Source organism: Saccostrea cucullata, unplaced genomic scaffold (assembly GCF_032062105.1).
Source record: "Saccostrea cucullata isolate Sc308-1 unplaced genomic scaffold, CSIRO_AGI_Scuc_v1 ctg7535, whole genome shotgun sequence".
NCBI lineage: Eukaryota > Metazoa > Mollusca > Bivalvia > Ostreida > Ostreidae > Saccostrea > Saccostrea cuccullata.
Window position 1 is genome coordinate 88466 of NW_026934247.1, and position 23781 is coordinate 112246.

Below are 23781 nucleotides of genomic sequence, written 5' to 3' on the forward strand. Positions count from 1 at the left end.
TACCTCAGAATACTTCATATACCAATTGCGGAGACAGTTTCCATATGTGCTTTGTACACCTGTATCTTGTATTCTTTTTCATGAATGCCACCCGGAATCTCTTTCTATCAATTTAAGTTAATTTTTTTTCTTCATTGGGGAAAAACTTACATTAGAGTTTCCACACTACTTTTCAAATGACATTCTTAAGAATAAATCCATGCATGAATTAATGTTTTGCATTTTAATATTCACATTATTATAAAGACCATTTCTACTAAAATTTTCTATCAAATTTTAGCATAACATGCATGCCAAACAAAAACATTGGTCAGATAATCAAACACATTAACGGTACTTTTCATTGGTCTATTTTCGTCTTCAACGTGCAAGACTCTATATCATACTTGTTAGCAGCAAGAAAAGGTAAGAGAATGAAAGATGAACGTACCTATATGGTGTCTATATCCCGCTTACCTTTAGAAAGCAGGTATATCAATTAACAATCCCTCAATGTTGTGCTGATCCGCTTTGTTTTCCATTTTATGTTGGTGGCAAAAAAGATACAATATGGACAGTGAAATGTGTATACTATGGCGGCTATGTCTACCATCTTGGAGATAAAGAACCGAATGATGGGATGAATGCAACGCTCATTTGCGATTTCTGCTCCAGCGCTTTATTTAAGAAACTAACAACAAAACGTGGTATAATTAATGTTGTCGATGTTCCATAACAGATTTTTGGTCTGATTACCCTCTCAATCGCCGCCCTAGATGCTTAAATCTAACGATGACTCTCGAAAAGAATCAAGCGCCAGAGCAGTAATCGCCAAAATACCCTTACATATATGATTCTTACTAAGCTCGTGAAGCTCACTGGTTGTTGTACATGTTGTATACGTTGCTTTATGAATAAAACTGCCGACCCCTGATGTTAGAAACATTCAAATAATCACGATGGCGTCTTTGTCGTTTTACATCCGAGACTATGATTTGAGTTTGGAAGACATTCGAGGATTTACATAGGAAGATTTCTGGCATACATCAAAGGGAGATAACTTTTTTTAGCAAATAAGTGAAATTTTAGGTCTAGGTTTCTTAAACAGTTCGCATTTGTGAGGTCTCTCAATTTTCATACATGTAATTGTCACTCAACTTGAGGATAGAATTTTGGAAGACTGAGTTTGAAAAAAAAAAATCAAAGTATTCTACTTTTAATTCATTGGACACAGGGACCCTAACCCAAAATTTCAAATGCACATGTCTTTTTAATTTGACGTCAAAAGTGGAAATTTGTTTGATGAGATGATCTAATTCAGTCTTCACTTTATTTAAAAAAGAAAAGGAACAAATTCGATTTCATGCGACTTATGACATATTTTCAAAATGACATAATTCTCACGTTAACCTGCACTTTACAATTCCCAGCAAAAATAAACTTATTTATTCTTACCTTTTCCACTTTGCATTAAATTGAATGTAGTAGAATTGGAACCTGTGTATTGATCTATGAATCTTCTTCTAGCCTTTGAAGATGTCACTTCTAACTGATAGTGATTCAATGCTTTATTTTTATTTGTATCAACTATCATTTTTTCTTGACATGAGCGATCTTGAAGTGAATCATTGTGTGTTTTGGCTTCACAGAGTAGTCTAACGTTAACTATTTGTAGACTACCATGTCCATGTTGTCTGGAGACGTCCTTACAGTCACATCTTATTTCAAAGCATTTTCTATTATTCAGTGAAACAACACATATCTTCAGTGGTCCTTTTCTTGCAACTTTAAATTCCACAAAAGTATTTTCATTTGAGAAGAAATCACTGATCAACGGATTTTCAACTTCTATTAAAGAAAAAAAGGAAGCAAAATCTCTTTTTAAAAATAACCAGATAGGTAATATTTTAGAACAATTTTTTAAGTAATTTGACAGTAAGGGAAAATAATAAAATCCTTTCAAATGTTACATTTTTCTCGAAAAAATTATGCGATTGATACAATGTGTTAAACCAAAACAATGCTATTTGTTTTTTAAATGTTTGGTTGATTTCAAGATGAATGTTGTATTATATATAATTAGCTCTCACCTGTCAAATTTGTTATTTGAAGTGCCTCTTTTATTTTTTCGATTATATTTTCAAAACCTCTGTAGAATAATATGAAATTTAGATAAATTAATACAATCAAGTACATGTAGTATCCTTTGTCAAATTTGAATTATAAAATTGCTCCCCAGACAGAAATCTTAACTCTTCTGAATATTATTTTGTTTTAATTTTACAAGTCAATGCAGCTTAATGGATATTTATTTGCCCACTTCTATTCAATCATGCATCTGCATATAATAAAAAGTTTTCAGGCTTTAAAAGTGTCTTGTAAAAATGTTTTGCCCCTATAAATGTTTTAAAACGAATACAAGTAAACATTTAACCTTTTAATAAATCTTTTCTTTAATAAAACTGCTCTTGGCATTTTGAAACTTGATCTTTTAGTATCTCAGTTTATTCGCACTTTTTATGTTTATCTGTATCTTGATGATAAGCATACCCTTTAAAAAATAATTATAAGTTAACGATAAAATCGAACAGTAGAAAATTCAAAACTTACACTATCTTCTTCCGGCCATTAAGATAAAAATCAAGCGGTTTATCGCAATTTGACGCCATTGTCAGAGAAGATGAGATGAAAACTGAAATAATAAAGAAAAGAAATCAATCAGAATAAGGATCACAAATATCATTAGTTTTCATTCTGAGCCTGTAATTCGTTTCAATGTGAAATTCATAAAGAAAACAAAATTAATTTGCTTGCATACTGACGTTTTATTAATATAGAATCAAGTTCTGAAACAACCGATACTTTATTTATTCCTAATGGTTATCAAATTAAACGTTAGTTTTTTTTTGCTTTTTACCTATGATACATTGTTTATTTCTAAAAATGATAATTTCAATCATCAATAAGAAACATAATATGAAAAGTCTTACACAATAATGATATATCAATCATTATTTCCATAAACTTTTTCAATCTATTCAAGAAATCCTACAACATGGAAGAAAGCACTTTTGCTCCTTTTGAGTTTTATACTTTTACAACAAAATTTGGACTCTATCGTGTATCAGTTTCTAGAAAGACAAATACATATTAAACATCAATCATAAAATATTTTTGAACTTTGTTTCTGTATGAAGTACATACATATAATAAACTTCCTCAAATGTTTAACATGGTTAACATGGTAACACATAAAAGTGAATAGTTAATACGTTGTATATGTGCAGTGTATATTATCTATAAAATCTTTTTTTAATAGAACATAATTATGATAAATACAGTGTACATGAATTTTTATATCCGTGGTCTCATTCATAAGCAGTGCGGTTCTTAGAATTTTAGAAACCAATCGTTTTTAATTTCACCGGACAACCTTAAAAGCTTCAAATTTTTAATGCATACATCTCACAATTTAACATTTTAACAAAGTAAATTTGTCTTGCTTGTTAAAAATAGCTAATTATTTGATACCTATACCAATCATATCTTCGACCATACTCGTAAAGATAACAGATTCATTCTAAAATGTAAAAAACATACCTGATTCTGCTCATAAACACCGGATACAAAGGTATTGTTGTATATTGAGAACGCTGTGTGACATGCTCAATCCTTACAGAAGTGTGACTAGGTTTATGATTATTGTTTTTGACCCCATCGTCAATAGCCTTCTTCCTCTAACCTATTTTAAATATTTTCCTCAGTTACATCTACCACAGATGTACTAAGATAAATGTTTGATCGATTAGCTTCAACTAAAGTGAAACTTTGCTATTTGACACCACAAGTATGATCATTACATGCGTACCCCAAAAGTAATCAACATACGGACGGCGATTGCTCCAAATCAACAGATAGTTGTCGTTTCAAATCGGGGGTTATAAATAAATACTAGATCTATAAAACTGATATTTTTGTAAACTTAACAATTCATCTATTATCACTTTAAACACATGTAAATGGTTAAAATACAATAAAATCTCCAAACAGGGTATAAAACCCTAACCCCGGAAATCTGAGAGGTAGAATCTGGTGCCATCGAGGAATAAGCATCCCCTGTGAACTGGTCACACCAACATGCCATAAGTATGGATCAAATAGTCGGAATAATTCTTAATCGAATGTTTTTTAAAACATTTAATTTTCTTTTACGAATATAGAATACTCTCTTTTGTAAAGCATATGCTTTCATGCTGAATCTATGTATTAATAGGATACGTGCTGAATTGTCGAACATCGGTCAGCTAAAAATATTTAGTAAAAAAAATCTCATTAACATTATATTACTTTCCAAAGGATTTGAGAATCACAATGTTTTTTATTGTAATTCTGGGTCGAAGCACCTTTTTAAAAAAAATTTCCATACTTAAAACAATCCTTCAGAATTTTCCTTTCAAATCTAATATAGTCAATTTTTCTAAAATCGGAGTTAAATTAATTTGGATTGTTCTTCGAAATGGGGTACGTTTAAGACTTTCAGATATCCGCTGTTCCTCAAAATCTTTATGCTGAAATGTATTCAGATTTTAATTAAAACGATGACTTTCTCACCAAAGCACGTATTAATTTATCTTTTCTGAAATGCACGTATATTGACGCAAAATGTTTTTTTTTTTCTCGTTCTTTTTTTTTTTTTTTTTTTTTTTTTTTTTTGGCATTGGCATTTAGCCTGAACAGGAAGAAAATAAAAAAAATAGATAATATAACATTAAAAATTCTGATTTTGTTCAAATATTGATTTAAGCACTAAGTGGAATTCGATGATTCCAATTGACTTTCAATTTTTTTTTTTTCAAGTTCCAGTTTTTATATAAACATGTAATTTAAAAGGCATTATATATTTATGGTTCCTGAGCTTCAACATCAATGAATTAACAAAGCATTGAAATGAAAATTTAGCATAGGTAGCATTTTAAAGGATTTTCACATATATTTCTATTTTTAGGTTGTAAAGTTAAGTTGATGCCATAATTGCCGTCGCCTCTTAATTCTAGGGGCATACCGTCTTAACCAATCCATATGTCTTTTGAAACGTCTCAGCGCTAGTGGATTTCCAATGTACGGACATCGTGCACGAATGCCAGTTCCTCTAACACTCATGCGAACAATTCGTGCACTTCTATACTGATTTCTTCATCCAGTAATTGTAGCATCTGTTTGTATAGCGCAGGTGCTGAAGGGGGGTCTGACAGTCCTGTCTGGGTGTTGTAACCCGCGGACTGCCAGTTTTTTGTCTATCAAGCGTGTTCCTAACTTGTTGGAGACGTAAGTTTAACCACTGCAAAGCTGATTGATATATACCAAATGCAGTGGCAACGTCCTATTGCGTAGCTCCTGTTATAATCATCACTAGCCCGGTTGCGTTCATCTTTGTAAAAGTTTGGCAATATAGCATCAAGATTTCAATAAAATCTTAAATATGGGTTGAGTAGGACTGTTTATTGTTTCTCTAAATCCAGAATATCAATAAGAATAGACCTCCGATTTACTAGAAATAATGTAAAACACTATTTTTCATAAACATAATTAATCAATTAGGGAAATAATTCAACACTTCGGTTTTAACGACGTTCGATCCTGATATTTAAAGTCTTACTTTTTTTGGTCAAGTATATTTTTAGTTTCTACATACACAGCTTAACTAAAATTCAAATCAAAAAATGGGGGTCAATACGCTTCTTTTGGCGCTACAGTACATTTAATATGACCCTTTTGCACTGAAATTTGTGTTTTAATTAAAAATTAAATTTTTGACGTTTTCCCTCCAATATTTTTATCGAATTAAAGCATGAAACAAAATGAACTCTAAGTTTGTTTAAAAAAAGACACTTGAAAATTGTGACTATGAAAAAGTTTCAAATTGCTTCGCATAATCAATTATTTGACCTTTCTGCACTAATAAAAAGTGATTTTTCTGGCATTGAAAATTTAATAAGCAAAAAAATTATTCTAAAGTCTTAAACTTTTTCTGGTTTTAAGCATATAGGTCAAATTTATCTTGAATATTTAGAAAAGAACATCAAAAGTGGGGGTATATGATGTAAATTTTCAGATATTACTAAAGGAGTGTCAATTTTACGTTAAAATTGGCTCAATTTTTCCCCGGATTTTCAGAATATATTGACTTTATTTGTCACACTTTGTTGATAGAATTCATAAGAAATAATTCAATAGATAGTTCAGAACCAGCATAACATATTTCAATGCAAAAACAGCTTTGTGTGCAACCAGGATGGCAAAATAGGAATCCCAAATTAACAGTACTGTTATAGTTCAAAATGGAAAAACTGATCATTTTCGTCTAAAAAAAACCTTCCGCTACAAAATATAGTCCCTAGCTTAATTCTACTTAAATGGAATTTAATCGCGGTTTTTTCATTGGATATAGTTAAATTTGCATTGTAGAATTCAGATTTAATGTTAAAACTTAAAAATGATTCAGAATTTTATAAATAAAGGACCTGACCAAAATGCACTCAAAATCTCAGGATCGAACGTCCTTAAAAGCTCATGTTGTCCTTTAAATAGGTCACAGGTATCCAGTGATAAAAAAGATAGTTGTTCCATATACTTTTTCAAAATTTCTCTCTTGAGTAAAAAAAATTGCGTTTCTGTTTTTGTTGAGTATATTTGAAAATGAAGACCCTCAAACGATCATCTCTAACGTGTCAAAAGTTTCTTTACAATATCCCTGCTGAACTTTCAACATGTTCAAATTGGCGACATTACTTTATTTCTATTATGAATTCTTTTTAACAATCTTGTTCTAAAAATTACAAAAAACCCTGAAAACTTTAATCACACTGTATATCGAGTCTATATAAGAGCTCAGTGGTAACAGCCCTAGCTATGTATGTGATTTTCTCTGAAACTGAAAACGTAGATGCTAAAGGTTATCACTTCTCTATGGTGTTTTAGTATGAGGAAGTTACTTTGTGTAAAATTTTAACATGCCTCCTTGAAATATAATTTTCCTTATCTAGCCGTTTTCCGAGTTATGCCGGAAAGCCGTGCCATCTTTTTTATCAAGCCGCATCAAAAATGTTCCTCGACGTTACTTCCTGTAATATTTATTACATTATATTTATTAAATACTCCGATCTTATTTCATTAATTTGTTTCTGTCGTGTATATTTCCTTTACATACCAAGCATAGCATTGTTATGAGTGTAGACCTCAATGTGTTACCCTTTTTTATTCAACACGACTTAGGAACATCTCAACATATATAAATTTGCATTATTAATATAGCCAATGCATGTGTAAGTTGCAGGATAAGAATAAAATACTAGTACATAAAAACCTCTCTTGAAATATATTTATGCGAAAGTAGTGACTTAAATCGGGATCTACTAAATGCCGGATGCTAATTGAATCCTATATTACATTTCCCTTTTGAATAAGACAAATCATGAATGTTAGCATGAACATTTTACCCATATGTTTAGGAATATAATTTATGCAGTCATAATGAATGTTTTTATTTTTCAAAATACAAGAAATCAAAATATATTATTTACAACAAAATAGTATTTGCTTTTCTCTTATTTCAATAATATTACAATAATTATTTTGTGAATAGTTTTTTCTCTTTTTTAAGATTTAGAGTCTAAGGATTAGAAGGGAAGACAGTGTCTATTCATGATATGAATGATGACTTAATTAAACATGTAGTGATCATTGCAAAATACCCATTTTCCCCATGAGTATTTTGGTCCTGAACAACCAATGCTGTTTCTACTTGCCCTATACATGCAACATTGACATGAGAAAGAAGTATGCATTGTTTGCATCCACATGAACAGAAAAATCCACGGTTATTTTGTTGAAAGTTGCTCCAGTGGCTAAAACGAATTATGAAAAGTAAAAAAAAAACACATTAGCTTCTATGAATAAAAAAGCAATTAATTCAAACCCTTAATCAATCTTCTACTTTTGGGAGAAGCTTTTTTTTTCAGGGATTATGTTTGAATAATTTCCTGGTCGCTGCTTGCAATACATGTATTGGTATATACGGGTTGATTTGTCTGAGTTGTGCGTAAAACATAGTATGGTGGTTCCTCCTCACTATAATCATCGCTAACATTGCACAGGTTTGAAGATCTATGATTTGTTTCTTTTGGTAAAAAGATTTCACGATTTTCTGTGGAATTCTCGATCAAGATCGTGTAATGATCAACATTTTCGTCACGAGGACCAACTAGATTTGCACAATCCTTTTCATTGACATGATGGTTTTCTTTCCCTCCTGCGCAACCTTCGTCTTCCTTTTTCTCAATTTTGAAAAGATTGCTATCCACCTGACATTGCGTGTAATAATGGTGAGTGGTAGGTTCCAAATATTCTTCCCTTTTTAAAGCTTCAGCAGATTGTAGTGGATGTGAATTTTCCACAAAGCTTGGGCTGCTAAGGCTTTCTTTCACAGTCATGGATTGTACAACATGCGTTTTACCATGTTGATTAATACACCCATCTCTATCTTGATTGCAAGCATTTTTCATTCTCTTTCCTTCCAACAGTGTTTCTTCTTCCTACAAATTCCGATTTTAGATTTGTTTAATATTCTTACATTACAAAAATATGTGCATCATTGTTCATAGATGTGTGTTCAATATACTTACTTCAATATTACTATAATTGTTAGTGATTTCAGAATATTCAGTAATTTCCTTGAAAGTGATTTCTTCGTCGTCTGTCCTTTCCCGATTATATACCATGTTACGAACCGATAAAATTCTTGGTTTTTTAGATTTTCTACAAGGCAAAACAATATCATTCCATACAAGAAATTTCAAATAAATATTTCTTGTGGCGATTACTTTTTACTTTGTACAATTGACTTATGATGGCACAAACAAAGCATTTAATGCTAATATAAACAGATCATTTTTATATATTTGCCTTCCCACTGTTCTCTCCCAGTATGAACATGCAGTCATCAACTGCGTTCATAGGACTGTAGATGCAGCTGCCTCTACTATGAATGCAAGTGCTATCTTACATTCTTGTAGTACAAGTTCTACTACATTTAGTTACTGTGTTGAGAAGTATATATATGAAATGTTTTGCTAAAGGAATAAATATAAGTTTTTAATAATAATCTTTGAAAAAAAAGAAATTCAGAATATTTAAAATTGCTGATATATATCTTTGAAAATTTAATTTTGGTAAATGTATTTAATTGTAAATAAAACTTTTAAAAAATTCTAGAGAACTGCCATATTTCTATTTTTTCGTATCATATTTTTGCATGTTTGTACAAAGAACGATCACAACTCTTCATACTTGGGTAATAACATTCCGAAAAAGAAAATTTCTTTAACTATAGTATATCTATTACAAGAATGATTTCAGCTCTTAAAAATAAATAGAAAAACTAAAAAAAAAAATCATAGAAAAGCATTCTGGAGTGGTAACCATTATTAAAGCATTCTCATTTTTCATCATAGTGTTAAATTATTGATTTTTGTCAGAGGGTTTCAATAACGTTGATCGATGACGTCACATGCAACTGCATCAAAACAAAAATTAAGAGAATGTGATGACAGCGCGGCTTGTATCCAAATAACTATGTCTGAGAGGCAAATACTTTATAAATTGTTTGTGATTTATTAGAGAAAAAGAGCACTGATCAGGTGTACGGATTTTAAAGCCGTATGTTTTTCTTTACTGAAGACAAGAAGCCGCGTCCTTATGTAAGTCAGGATTTCCTCTGATATTCTTGAAAAAATCAAAAATGCAAATATAAGTAATAAACAACGATTATTAAGTGAACATGGCATTATGAATAGCAATAGCTCTGCTGGCATATTTTCTATGATGCGCTAGCGCGCATCATGGAATATGCCAGCAGAGCAATTGCTATTCATAACGCCACGTTCACTGAATAACGTTGTTTATTTCTTAAATAGCTTCACTTAATAATGTAATTGTTACACACATTGTTGTAAGAAGTATCATCATACGTAAATCCATGTAAACATCTATGATTTATTCAACAACAGAAATAATAAAATTCTTACCTTTTAAAATATGCTACAGTGACACCTATTCCAAAGAACAATCCCAACAGTGCTCCGCCGAAGAAAAAGAGAACGTTCATACCCATGTTAGTATCTAAAAGTGTAATTCTAACGTTATCAAACGTAATTAAATTTCGTCAAAAAAAAATTCAAAAACATAATGACATGATTTTTATAAATATAAACCATTTTTTTTACACTGAATTGTCTATGGAATATTTCGTTTGTCCGACCATGACAAAGAGCACACGGCTGGTGTGATCGGTCGACAGGGTCTTGTATGCTCACGCCTACATTACATATGATCCCACCTTTGATTTTGTAGCAATCCATGTTTTCTTTGCTCCTGATTTGTATGTTTTGATGGACTTGGGAGGATAAATACAGTTTGTTATTTCTATATTCGTACCATGCATCAGACGCACTTAATTGTACTTTAATAATTAAAAGCGATATCAGTACCATTTGAAAATAATCAAAATGAAATAGGAAAATTAAATATGATGTTGTTAAAATATAAATACTGATATGATTTGATTGCGATTTTCTGTGAGAAAAAAAATAATTTTTAATTCAGCATGAATCGAGCAATATTTTCCAGGCATATGACAAATTGAACCGGAACAACGTTGTTTTGCCTTTATCCGATGACTTTTAAAAATACCTGTCAAGCGTACGAAATTATGAAAATATTTAATGTTTCTGTTTCATTTAAATATCAATACTCTACTCCTATGGGATGCTCACTCCTCCATGGCACCTGATCACACCCCTGATGTTTTGGAGCTCCTGTTTTGTATTGTTTTATGGAATTTGATATTAGATATTGTTCGTTATCTCCATATCCTTCATCTACGATGGCCGATATCAGCCATGTCAGTCTACATACAAATTTAAGGGTAGCGTCTCAGTGAATTGTTTCACATGGCAGTCTAACCTTAAAACAAAGTGACAAAATGTACAAGCTGTCATTTGGTAGTGTCAAGTTACTGTGGCATGACACGCTTTAATTTGCTTTTCGTAAAGTGTACAGCGTGTTCATACAACTTTGCTTGATGGCACTTTACCCTTAAGTGCAATTAAAATACTTTATATCCAAAAAAATAAATAAATGAATAAATAAATAAAAACAAAACTATAAGATCAACCAACCAGCATGGGGAACTATTAACACTGAGAAAGTTCAGTTTCTGAGACTTTATTGCGGTCGCGATCGGGGCCAAAATGATTATTAACATATGCGTCCATCCATTTTGTGTTACTAAACTTTAACTTATTGGTGATATACATGTATGAACTTTTAATTATGTGTTATAATGTATTTTAATTAACCTTAAACCTGTGGCTATATACCTGCTGCCTAATCCATTTATGTATTTATTACATAATAAAATATGTTCAAATCTATCGTCCTGAGTGTCGAGTAAAGGTCAACATTTGGAGCCCATCACCGGTATATTGTGGTTGCTTTCTGTGAGAAAAATTCTTGAATAGATAGTATAAAATCAATCATTCAATCAATCACATATCATTTAATTCCGTCGAGATTTTTTTTCACAAAGCTTTGATAAAAAAAATAGATGACGAAATGAATCCTCAGATTACTAAGAGGGTAGATAACACCTGCAAAGCATTGCCATATTAAAAGAATTTTAGAAAACTGGTTATTTTTGTTCATTTTAGAATCTTTAATTGTTTAAGGGGAAGGGGGCATTCACTTGGTAGAAATGTAAGATATTATTTAGATCGCGGTCTTTTGTAGCCGTTCAAAGGACCTTTTTTAGGGGAGACATGAGTGATATACTATAAATATCCTTACTTTCACAAGAAATTATTTTAAAATTTTTACACAAAGTTAACGTTTATATATGTTAATATATATTATAGTAATTAATTCGGCCCCGATCGCGACCGCAATAAAGTCTCAGGAACTGAACTTTCTCAGTGTTAATAGTTCCCCCATGCTGGTTGGTTGATCTATCTTTTTGTTTATATTTATTCATTTATTTATTTTTTGGATATAAAGTATTTTAATTGCACTTAAGGGTAAAGTGCCATCAAGCAAAGTTGTATGAACACGCTGTACACTTTACGAAAAGCAAAACGTGTCATGCCACAGTAACTTGACACTACCAAATGACAGCTTGTACATTTTGTCACTTTGCATTAAGGTTAGACTGCCAAGTGAAACAATTCACTGAGACGCTACCCTTAAATTTGTATGTAGACCGACATGGCTGATATCCGCCATTGCATTCATCACATATGATTCACTTCATCCATGCACACAAGTATACAGAGAGTATAAAAATCCTAGGATAAATTGTCAATCCAGTACCCTGTTACATTGCAATTTGCCTCTAACTCTGTTATCGATTTATTTATTTTCTAGTTTGAAAAAAAAATGTACTCGGCTTGCAAAATCGCTTGATATGTTGAACTTTCATTTTATCAGTGCTGTAAAAAGCTTTTTTTTTTTTGGTATTACGTATGAAGGCTGTTCAATAAATCATGTCCTCGATGTTAAGAAAGAAACAAAAACTCCTTGGATTTTCTGCTCTAGATCTCCTTTAGATGCTGTCCATAATTAAAACATATGTCTCTAACATATTTATTTAATTTGTTTATCTCTTTTATGATACGCATGGTCGAACATACTCTTCGTATACTGGAATATATCACATCCTTATATATTCTGGAAATGATTTTTTTTTCTTTCTTAAAGGTTTTTTTTCAAGTTCGGAAAAAGGGAACACGTAGTAGAGTGGAAATCTTAACTTAAAGAGACAAATATTGAAGAAAATGGAATACAAAACTACCCCTGTATCCTGGCAATTATTTGCTCTTCTCAGACCTTTGATTTTTTTGTTTTGGTCAGGTGCACGTGTTGCTAATTTTTCTTTGGGGTTAAAAGTAATTGAATCTGGTTTAATTATCTGTTAGAATTTCAGACAAATGTAGATAAACATTACTTTCGATTATTTCTTAACAATTGTTTGGATATTCTTACACCCTGACTTTTTCATTCATTTGTTGAAATATATGAAATTATTTGGGTAATACCCTTTTAAATGCCAATGCATTTCTTTGAAAAAAAAAATGAAACATTACTCCAAAATGTTAATAAATTACCTATGCGTGGTAAAGTAAATCAAATATAATCAATAATAATCTGGTAAACAAACATTGCATGGTTGCTGTAACAGCAAATATCTCAAAGAATATTTCTTTGTTAATCTGATCTTTACGGCAGCTTTTATGGAACTTCTGACTTCATTTTTACTGATTCCTAACCATTAATTGTCTCGTTTTACAACGTCTTGCTATGAAACTATTTGAAGAAACGTGGTCACATAGACGGTAATCAGTTAATTTTCGGAATCACTTTCTAGTTAAAAGAGTTTGCCAGGGAAATCAGCGATAGTTAGAAACGTAGGATAATTTATGCAAAATAGGTTTCGCCATAATCCAAATTATCCCACATTTCCAACTTTTGTGATGCCCGTCGAAAAAGAAAATCCGTCGACAATTCAGTGTGCATATAACGGTCAAACAATTAGTTTGAAAAACGTCAGTAAGCAGTCTACAAAAAATTACAAACTTTGAAACTGATTTTCTTTAAACTTTCAATAAAATTATCAATCATTTATAAAATTCATTGAAGACAGAGTCCTTCCTTTGCGGTCTTTTAAAAGAAAAGTCTCTTGCAGATGTTTATTCTGTGCTCATACTAAAATGTTTTTGTAAAATATAAATCATGAATGTGGTTGATTTGTACAGATTGTGTGGTGCTTTAAGACACTCATTCGTGCTACAATTGTCGCTCGCGTGGCTCAGTGGTTAGACCGTCTGCTCTAGAGCCACGAAGTAAGGAGCTGATTCTTACGTCGCGCGCTTAAATCCCACTGTGAGACGTTGAGGTCGGTCCTTCGAATGAGACCATATAAACCGAGGTCCCTTGTCACTTTAGGTGCTGGCACGAAAAAGATCCCTCCCTACCCAATGGCCCAAAGTGACGAGTACAGGACAAAATTTGCAGCTCTCTAACGTCAATATGAGTGAAAAATTCTCGAAATGGACGTTAAACAATGTGCAATTCATTAATCAATCAAGCTAAAATTATTTTGTGTTATAATGCTTTGCAATAATAGTGCATGTCATGACATCATGCAAAAATGTTGTTCCCATACCTCTATTTTTTCGATTTTTGCATAAACATTCCTCTTTGACTGAAGTATTTTCCTCCTTGAAACCACTTTGTGTGACACCGTTTGTACAGATCACATTTTGGTTGAATCTGCTGACTGTTTTATATTGTAAATATTGCTTTGTTGATTTTCTGAGCTCACAACGTAGATCATCAATATCCCGATCACCAATTCTATCTACACCTTTAGTCGCATGCTGAAAAATTATTGACTGAATTTCTCGTTTTCCTTGCTTTTTTTGACACGAACAATTGGATATGTAACAAACTTCCGATCTCTCTACCAATATGCAAAGAAACATCACACCTTTTTTGTTTTTGTCTAGGACAGTAGAAAGTTTACAGTTGATATCTTTGGAACATTTGTCAAGATGAATTTTCAAACTTTCATCTGAAATGTTGAGATGGACAAGATGTTAAATAATTACTGGATTATCACAAATCTATGTACGTTTCAGGAGGAGAATAATGTCTTTCCATTAGGTGAATGGATATAACAGCATGTACAATGTATCCCTATGTCGTGTATCGAGGAAAGTAAATATCATTTACAATATGCACAATAATTCACGTTACATGTAAAAAAAAATTAATAAAAAATCTCTTTAAAGCATTATGTTTCTCCTTTAAAACCTATTAATATATGCTTAGAAAATGTTTTGTAAAAACAACCTTAATTACAGAAATTGAATATCATATAAATCTGATGATTATTTGAGGGGGGATGCTCACTCCTCCATGGCACCTGATCTCATCTCTAATGTTTAAGAGATTTGTGCTTGCTCTACTCCTATTTTACTTGCTTGATGGACTTTTGAGCTTGAGTACTGTTCGTTATCAAGATATATTTCATTTTGTTTCCTTCTTTTAATATATAAATCTATGTTAAACTATTGGTATTTTTTTTTAAAAGGAATTTTGATATAATTTTCATGATATAAAAAAACCCGTGATCTTAATTACAGAAATTGCATCCCACACCTTATGTTTAAAAGATTTGTGCTTGCTCTACTTCTATTTTACTTGCTTGATGGACTTTTGAGCTTGAGTACTGTTCGTTATCACGATATATTTAAGTTTGTTTCTCTTTCTTTAAATATATACCTATGTTAAACTATTTGTAAATTATTTTTACCAAGGAATTTTGATATATCTTACCTTCTTCATGACTATATAAAAAACCCGTGATTATAGTTCTCAATCCGTCGAAAAATCTTCTGTAAAATTTATTTCTCAAAAGTAAATTCATACTTGAATTCAAAATAGACTTTTGCAAGAAGCACTGGCTTTTATAGTTGACGGTTTACTTGACATTTCAACCTGTATCATGTACAGAGGTACAGAATTGATAATTGATAGGCTAACCTTTCTAGTGGTCAAAGGTAGTGCCCCCTAATGTTGTTCGGGACATAACATGTGAAGACCGGGAGTTGAGGGTAGTGTGATTGTCGTTTTCTTTAAGGAAAACTGATTTATGCTTTGAAAAAAAACATTTATTTTGGCTAAATTAAATGTTGAGCAAATTCTTTTTATCGTTAATTAAAGAGCTTCCGCACATTGCTCTAGTGTAAAAATAAGCTGTCAACTGTAAAGGTCAGCGCTACTCGCACAAGTCCAATATTACATCTCGATAAAAAGAGAAAATATTTAGATGAATGGTTTTCGTAGAAATATTAAGCAATATTTCAGTTTAAAACATACAAAAACTTTCATACCCGGTCTCATCTGTTGCATTGGTTGTAAATCCAAAATTTCTTTTCCAAGGAAGGGCACACGTATGTTTTGAATTTGTAACACTTGAGGTGGTATTGTAGAAGACGTTAAAACCGATAATCCACACTAAAGATTAGAAAAATGTAATCTTGATTCTAAGAAAAACTATCCTCATTTTCTTTTACGAGTTTGAAAGAATAAATATCACTTAACATACAAATCATACAATGCCACAATACTTTACCGAAGAAGCCAACAAATCGGTTCAATACTGAAATCATTCTTCAAATCTGCGTCCACTTTTAAATTCTTCTTCTCGCTGACAAAGTTGATTTGTTTTGAATACATTTAGTTATTGACACAAATATTTATTAACTTATCCGATATCACATTTTTAAACATTGTATAGGAGGAAGCAAACCCAATTCATTTATGATAAAAAGTCGAGTGGCCTGAATTCCTCACTCAATATTTCCGAATTGCCCAAATGAGGAGAGCGACATTTTTCTATTACTTATAGTTTCAAATCATTCTAGAGGTAAATTTGAATAACACGAAATAATCAAAATATATACTGCCTAAAATTTAATACCTGTAATGTATGTGTATTCCTTAATTGTCTTCTTTTCATACGCAACCCACTGCTTGGTGAACCACTCTTTGTCCCTGATGGTAAACTTAGTAGACAACAACCTAATTCACAATTCTATACTGTAGTGTAAAAGTATAAAATCTATGAAAGAGCCTAAATGGGGTTTATTTAGATCCTTGTGTAGCAATCTTTATGTGAGCGTATCAAAGGATCTGATTTTAATCGGATTGCGTTTATCTTACCTTCGTATCGGTCAATTTTTAGTGTGTGCACGTGGACTGCAGCTGCACAAGCACCAACGTCCGTGACTGTGTAATAACTGCGTGTTGTCAGAATTGTTCAACACCAAATATGCTTTCAAACGTTTTTATTTTATCACAAAACTAGAGATACTTTTATTGAGAAATCCTTTGGTTTTTTTTTTTTTTTTTTTTGTAATAGGCTTTCGGAAATATCCAATGGATAAAGAGACTATGCCAGGGCATCAACAAAAGGGGAAACATGGAATAATTTGCATAACGGTAGAAACCCGCTATTGTTGATGTTCCTGGCATAGTCTCCTAACTAGACAGTGATTCCTTATATTTTCATTTTTACTTGAAATAACAATCTTAAAATAAATCAGAATACCGTCAAAATTAGTAGATTTGAAATGCACGAGGCTTTCCATTTTATTTAATTGCTCCGCCCCATGACGTCAAATTTTAATATAAAAAGTGGTCCCATAAAAACACGAAACAAATTTAATGATTGTACAGTTACAGTAATTAAATATCAACATTTATGAAATAAACAACAAAAGAATTTTAAATTATGACCAAAGCAATCTTGTTAACGTTAATTGTATATATGACCTTAATTTAGGTTGTCGGAAGAACAAGCACGTGTGTAGGCCACTTCTCCGCCGCCATATTGAATGCAATGTTGCAGTTGATGAAACGGGAGTTGGTCAGGAAAGCGATTTGTGAGGATGTTGCAATAGCAGACTGAGGAAGTTGAGTTGCTTACGAATGTTAAAACAGCAGAGGAAGTTGAGTTGCCTACGAAGTCGGTGGTAATGACTGAGGGATGATGTCTGTATCAGGTAATGGAGCGTGGCTGTGCCAATTTCTCCACGTGCTCCAGATAAGCTGTTTACGGAAGTGGAGTTCCCTAGGCCTCGCTGATAGTGGACAGCGTTGCGCTACCGACTTGCTCCGAAGATAATTCATTACTTATTTTGTTTGTAAAATGATATATCATATCTAATTACTAAGTAGACAATTAAACAAGCCATCTATTTTTTTTTTCTTCAGTGCATTTATACCCATTCATATGCACGCAGGTTGACATTTGACCTTTCAGTAGTATATATATATACATACAACAGGTATTACCACGATATTAATAAGATGGACTTTTGTAGTATTTATCACAGAGAAAACAATTGGAAATGGAAATATTTTCATATGATTTCCATTTTGTATACCACTGACTTCAGGACAGCATTTATTGAACGGCATCGTATTTATGTTTTTTTTTTGTTAATATTGTCCAAAGCCTGAATAATATGTGTCCGGTACATGAAATTATTGAATTTGTCACTAATTATAAAATTATCAATCAAAAAGCAAACCTTCCATTGAGGTCTTATGATAGAAAAGTATCTTATAGATGTTTATCTTGTGCTCATACTAAATAGTTTTTTTTAAATTCTAATAATAAATGCGGCTGATTTGTAAAGATCATTCGGTACTTTAAGGCGCTTATTTAAGTTCCAATTATATTTTCCTAAAATTTGTTGCTATATGTTATGACATCAGGCAAAAATTTTGTTTCCATACCTTTATTTTTTCGATTGTTGTATAAACATCCCTCTTTGACTGAAGTGTTTTCCTCCTTGAAACCATTTTGTGTGACACCGTTTGTACAGATTACATTTTGGTTGAAACTGCTGACTGTTTTATATTGCAAATATTGCTTTGTTGATTTTCTGAGCTCACAATGTAGATCATCAATATCCCGATCACCAATTCTGTCTACATGCTGGAAAATTATTGACTGAATTTCTCGTTTTCCTTGCCTTTTCTGACAAGAACAACTGGACATGTAACATACTTCCGATTTTTCTGCCAATATGCAAAGAAACATGACACCTTTTTCGTTTTTGTCTAGGACAGTAGAAAGTTTACAGTTGATATCTTTGGAACATTTGTCAAGATGAATTTTCAAACTTTCATCTGAAATGTTGAGATGGACAAGAGGTTAAATAATTATTGGATTATCACAAATCTATGTACGTTTTAGGGGGAGAATTATGGCACGACGATTGGTTCAAAAGTATTTTCTGCACAACGATCAAGATTTTATACACGAGCTAGATGAAAAAAATACACGAGTAAAATAAAAATGCACGTATAGGTAAAAATTGCACATAGTTTGAAAGATTTTAACACAAACAAAGCGAAAAACACACGAATCCGACATTTTTTGCACGATTTAGGGGTATAATATGCACAAACAAAAATCAAAAATTGCACGAGCAGAGGAAACTAAAAATTACACAAACAATTTTACTGCGCATACAGCTGCGCATATCATTATTATGCACATAGAATATTCATTGTGTTCTTGGTTTTCTGTACTCTTTATCGCTTCATGTATACTTAGCTGGATGTAATCGAGAATGGAAATTAAATGGCGTTGACGATGGCATGTGCTTTATTTTGCTTATTTTAATTTCTTTGCTAAAACTCGGTCCGATTTCTAGCTAATGTCAATCGAACAATTATGAAGTGTTTCCATGTGATCTATTTGTGAGAATACGTTATTCGATATTGACCGAGATCATAACCAATATACGGAGGTATTAGCTGATGCCAGACAAAAATTCTGACAAGAGAAATCGTATAATGCGGGTAAAAAAAATGCATACTATGCATACTCGACTCCGAACTAAAAGTACCTAACGATAAACAGTACATTTGACTAGGATCTTGATTTTCTAAAAAAAAAAAATGTTAGAATTATTTTATGTTTTTTTATTTAAATAAACTCTCTATAGCTTTTAAAATTTCTAATTTGTAGATACATCTTTAACAGAAATTACTTGTATAAAAATGAAATTAACACTCGCATAATGAATCGATTAATAAAGTTGATTCTTCATGATTTTGGTACTTTTCATTTGTACCTATTTTATTTTCTTTACCACTCGGAATAGGAAATTATATATACCTATATTCGATTCATTTGGCTGGATAAACATTTTTTTTAAGTTGAAGAACGTTGGGATTACGTTAGATGTATACAGCATGTATTTAGATCTCATGCGCAGATCTAGTGGGGGTCGGGGGGTTACCATAGACCCTCTTGGAAAACGCTGACCCCCCCCCCCCCCGGGAAACGCGAATATGTGTGTGAAATGGATGTGGAAAATGAAAGATTTGAGACAATAGAAGTCATAACACAACTCTCTCTCTCTCTCTCTCCCCCGAAATAGATTTTTGACGTTTTGGCGAGTTTTTTTTTCCTTTCTTTCTTTCTTTTCTTGTCAAGAAATTTCTGGGATTGAATTTATTTTTTGACTGGGATGGAACCACCCCCCCCCTTGGAAAAAATATCTGGATCCGCGCCTGCATCTAACGCCAAACATAAAAAATATTTTATTCTAATAACACATGTATTCATACTTATGAAATATCAGGATATCAGTTTCGTTGGAGATCTTAAGTCTACTTTGTTATGAATTCTTTTCCATGTAATCTCATATTTTCAGTTATAAACTACTCAATTAAAAACAAGACATTTCTTGTGAGCGTTACCCTCATTCTTAATGACGATTACATGATAAATGTTTTCCTTTTAATAAAAAGGACCAGAAAAAAGGAGGATATATATGCCCTGTGTGTTTTATGTACATGCGCTTTTGTGTTTTATTACTTTTAAAACAGTGTGCTTTACTAAGTACATTTATATTACATACAATGTTACAAAAAGAATGCAATAAAAAAATTAGAATGGATACAGCAGTGTCATAGAACGCGTTTTATCACTCTAAAAAAATGCAAATAATTCATGTTCTTTATTCTGTTTACATTTCAAATTCGACTTCATGATTTTTAAAATTATTTTCCACACACTAAGTTTCTTGTAAGATTACTTTTTTTACCCAAATACATGTATATGGCCATTATATAAAAAAGAACATGATTATATTATTATGAAACAAAATTAATCATCAATTAGGCCTATAGAATCCCCCCCCCCCCCCCCGGTTTTTGTTGCTGTTGTTGTTTTTGTTTTTTTTTGCAAAAAGAACCTACTTCCATTGTAAAATGTCCACTGAAAAGCCCCCTATTTTGTTGCTGGATTGGAATTGAATGTGCCTCACTATCTCAACGAAATAGGATTTTCGAGATTGGACGCTTTACTTTTTTTTTGCATGTTAATAAGGTTTTTTAGGTTATTTGGCAACCCCCCCCCCCCTTTTAAAAGAGATACTACATATGTATCTGCATATTATAATTTTAAATTATATATTTTTTTTTAAATTGTCTAACTCCTTTATAAATATGCATTTTTCCTATTCAAAATAATCTACTCTAGAAAAACAGAAATTAAGTTGAAATTCACATAAGTAAAACACTGTATAATTTTACATTTTACATTTTCATGGATACATGTATCATGTATTTATGTAATCACCACACGTTGTTCAAAATTTAAGACTACATGTACTACTTTTTCACATTGGGCAAATTCCACAATCCAGATGACAGCAACATTGCTTCAAAATCTCTGTACGAATTGCTAATAACCTCCAACCAAAAGGTATCATTGAAGTGTCAAATAACTATAAATCGATTAGCATACACGTGTCTTTCATTCCATCCCAGTAGGGAGGAATTTCGATGTGAAAAGGTCACACATCCACATTCTTAATTATTACCAAAGTACACACAGTGGGTGGTGGAGGAGAAGAGTTTGTTTTGTTGTTAACTCTCCTGTATTAACTCACGCTGTTTTTATTTATTTACCTTTACTATGATAATATCATTGTTTTAAACTTTCAAAAGATATTGCTATATAGAGGAATGAAACAAAAAATCTAACAATTAAACACGCAACTGAAAATATACAGTTTATATGCATCCCCCTTTTAACGTTATCTATATTTTAATCGGGGATGTTAATTAATATACATATTGTGTGCCTGTCAATTTTTACATGCATAAAACATGTTGTGCATATTTTTGAGAGTCTAGCGTAATTCTGAAAGACCGAATCTTTTTTAAAAGATTAATATTGTTAACACATACCCATCCCCTTGTTTTATAACGTTTCAAGCTTCCAAGCCACACTGATCTGTTCTCTAATGAATATTAATGAAATGTGCGCAATGAGGATGCGTCGTATATTATGTCGATCTTGTATTCTCACTTGTGCAGTTTTCGTTTTTACGTTTGTGTAATTTTCTCGTTATATCGTGTAAATATTTTGTTGATTGTGTAGTTTTTGTATAGTTTATGTAAATTTGAATAACTTTGTGTGTATTTTCCGCGCTTTGTGTAAGTTTTGACTAACTCGTGTAATTTTTGTTTAAAGTCGTGCAGAAAATACTTTTGAACCAATCGGCGTGCCATAGAGAATAATGTCTTTCCATTAGCTGAATAGATAAATAGCATAAAACAGCAAGTACAATGTATCCCTATGTCGAGTTCGAGGAAAGTAAATATCATTAACAATATGCATATTAATTCAAGTTAAAAAAAATAATAAAAAAAAATCTTTTTAAGAAGGATATAGAGATAACGAACAATGCAAATATCAAAGTCCATTTAACATTATCTTTCTCTTTGAGACCTATTAATATATGATTGGAAAATGTTTTGCATAAAGAACCTTCATTGCAAAAATTAAATATCAAATAAACCTGGTAATCTTTTGAGGTGGAATGCTCACTCCTCCATGACACCTGATCCCATCTCTTATGTCTTAAAGATTCGTATTGCTCTTCTCCTTTTTTTATTATTGGATGGACTTTTGAGCTTTAGTGCTGTTTGTTATCACGATATATTTCATTTTGTTTCTTTCTTATAATATATATCTATTTTAAGGTATTGATAAATTATTTTTAAAGGATTTTTTTATATATCTTACCTTCTTCATGACTATATAAAAAACCAGTGATTATATTTCTCAATCCGTCGAAAAATCTTCTGTAAAATTTATTTATAAAAATTAAATTTATACTTGAATTCATAATAGACTTTTGCAATAAACACTGGCTTTTACAGTTGACGGTTAACTTGACATTTCAACCTGTATCGTGTAAGGAGATACAGAAGTGATAATGGATAAGAATACCTTTCTAGTGGTAAAGGTAGTGCCCCTTATGTTGTTAGGGGCATAACATGTGAAGGCCGGGAGTTGAGGGTAGTGTGATTGTCGTTTTCTTTAAGGACAGCTGATTTATGCTTTGAAAAAAAACATTTATTTTAGCTGAATTAAATGTTGAGCAAAATGTTTCTATCGTAAAAGAGCTTCCGTACATTGCTCTAGTGTAAAAGTTAGCTTTCAACTGTAAAGGTCAGCGCTACTTTAAAGTCCAATATTACATCTCGATAAAAAAGGAAATATTTAGATGAATGGTTTTCGTAGAAATAATAATCAATATTTCAGTTTAAAACATACAAAACCTCTCATACCCGGTCTCATCTGTTGCATTGGTTGTTAATCCAAAATTTCTTTTCCAAGGAATGGAACAAGTATTTTTTGAATGAGTAACACTTGAGGTGGCATCGTAGAAAACATGAAAAAAAATAATACACACTAAAAATTAAAAAAAAAAAGTAATCTTGATTTAAAAAAAAACGATCCTTATTTTCTTTTACGAGTTTGAAAGAATAAATATTGCTTAACATACAAATAATACAATCAAACAATATTTTACCGAAAAAGCCAACAAATTGGTTCAATATTGAAATCATTCTTCAAATCTGCATCCCCTTTCAAATTCTTCTTTTCGCTGACAAATTTATTTTGTTTTAAATGCATTTAGTTATTGACACAAATATTTATTAACTTATCCGATATCACATTTTTAAAACCTGTAAGGAAGGAAGCAAACAAAATAGATATAGGATCAAGTTAAATGACCTTAATTCCACACACAATAGTAATGCATTTCCGAATTGCTAAAATCAGGAAAACGACTTTTTTTCTTT

The 23781-nt window shown here is 31.6% G+C and overlaps 1 protein-coding gene and 2 long non-coding RNA genes across 3 annotated transcripts; all 3 read right to left on the reverse strand.

The window, feature by feature from the left end:
* Nucleotides 1-1595: 1595 nt before the first annotated feature.
* LOC134240342 (uncharacterized) lies at nt 1596-4034 on the reverse strand. The gene is made up of 5 exons (XR_009986412.1): nt 3580-4034; nt 2970-3110; nt 2590-2671; nt 2070-2128; nt 1596-1827 (listed from the first exon to the last, which is right to left on the reverse strand). It is a non-coding gene; the product is annotated as an uncharacterized LOC134240342 (long non-coding RNA).
* A 3219-nt stretch (nt 4035-7253) lies between these two features.
* On the reverse strand, nt 7254-16351 carry LOC134240343 (uncharacterized). The gene is made up of 7 exons (XM_062722441.1): nt 16226-16351; nt 15984-16107; nt 15427-15485; nt 14252-14659; nt 10062-10155; nt 8661-8793; nt 7254-8570 (listed from the first exon to the last, which is right to left on the reverse strand). The coding sequence occupies exons 1-7, from the start codon at nt 16260-16262 to the stop codon at nt 8001-8003; spliced, it is 1425 nt and encodes a 474-aa protein (XP_062578425.1). The 5' UTR covers nt 16263-16351; the 3' UTR covers nt 7254-8000.
* A 2279-nt stretch (nt 16352-18630) lies between these two features.
* LOC134240344 (uncharacterized) lies at nt 18631-23313 on the reverse strand. Its single transcript, XR_009986413.1, has 3 exons — nt 23263-23313; nt 22715-22773; nt 18631-18792 (listed from the first exon to the last, which is right to left on the reverse strand). It is a non-coding gene; the product is annotated as an uncharacterized LOC134240344 (long non-coding RNA).
* Nucleotides 23314-23781: the final 468 nt, after the last annotated feature.

Coding starts and splice junctions, on each gene's coding strand:
- LOC134240343 (XM_062722441.1), bottom strand. CDS start 16,262: ATGATTTCAGTATTGAACCGATTTGTTGGCTTCTTCG. Junction 10,156..14,251: donor CAAAAATCGAAAAAATAGAG/GTATGGGAACAA, acceptor TTACACTTTTAG/ATACTAACATGGGTATGAAC. Junction 8,571..8,660: donor ACAATTATAGTAATATTGAA/GTAAGTATATTG, acceptor CGGAATTTGTAG/GAAGAAGAAACACTGTTGGA.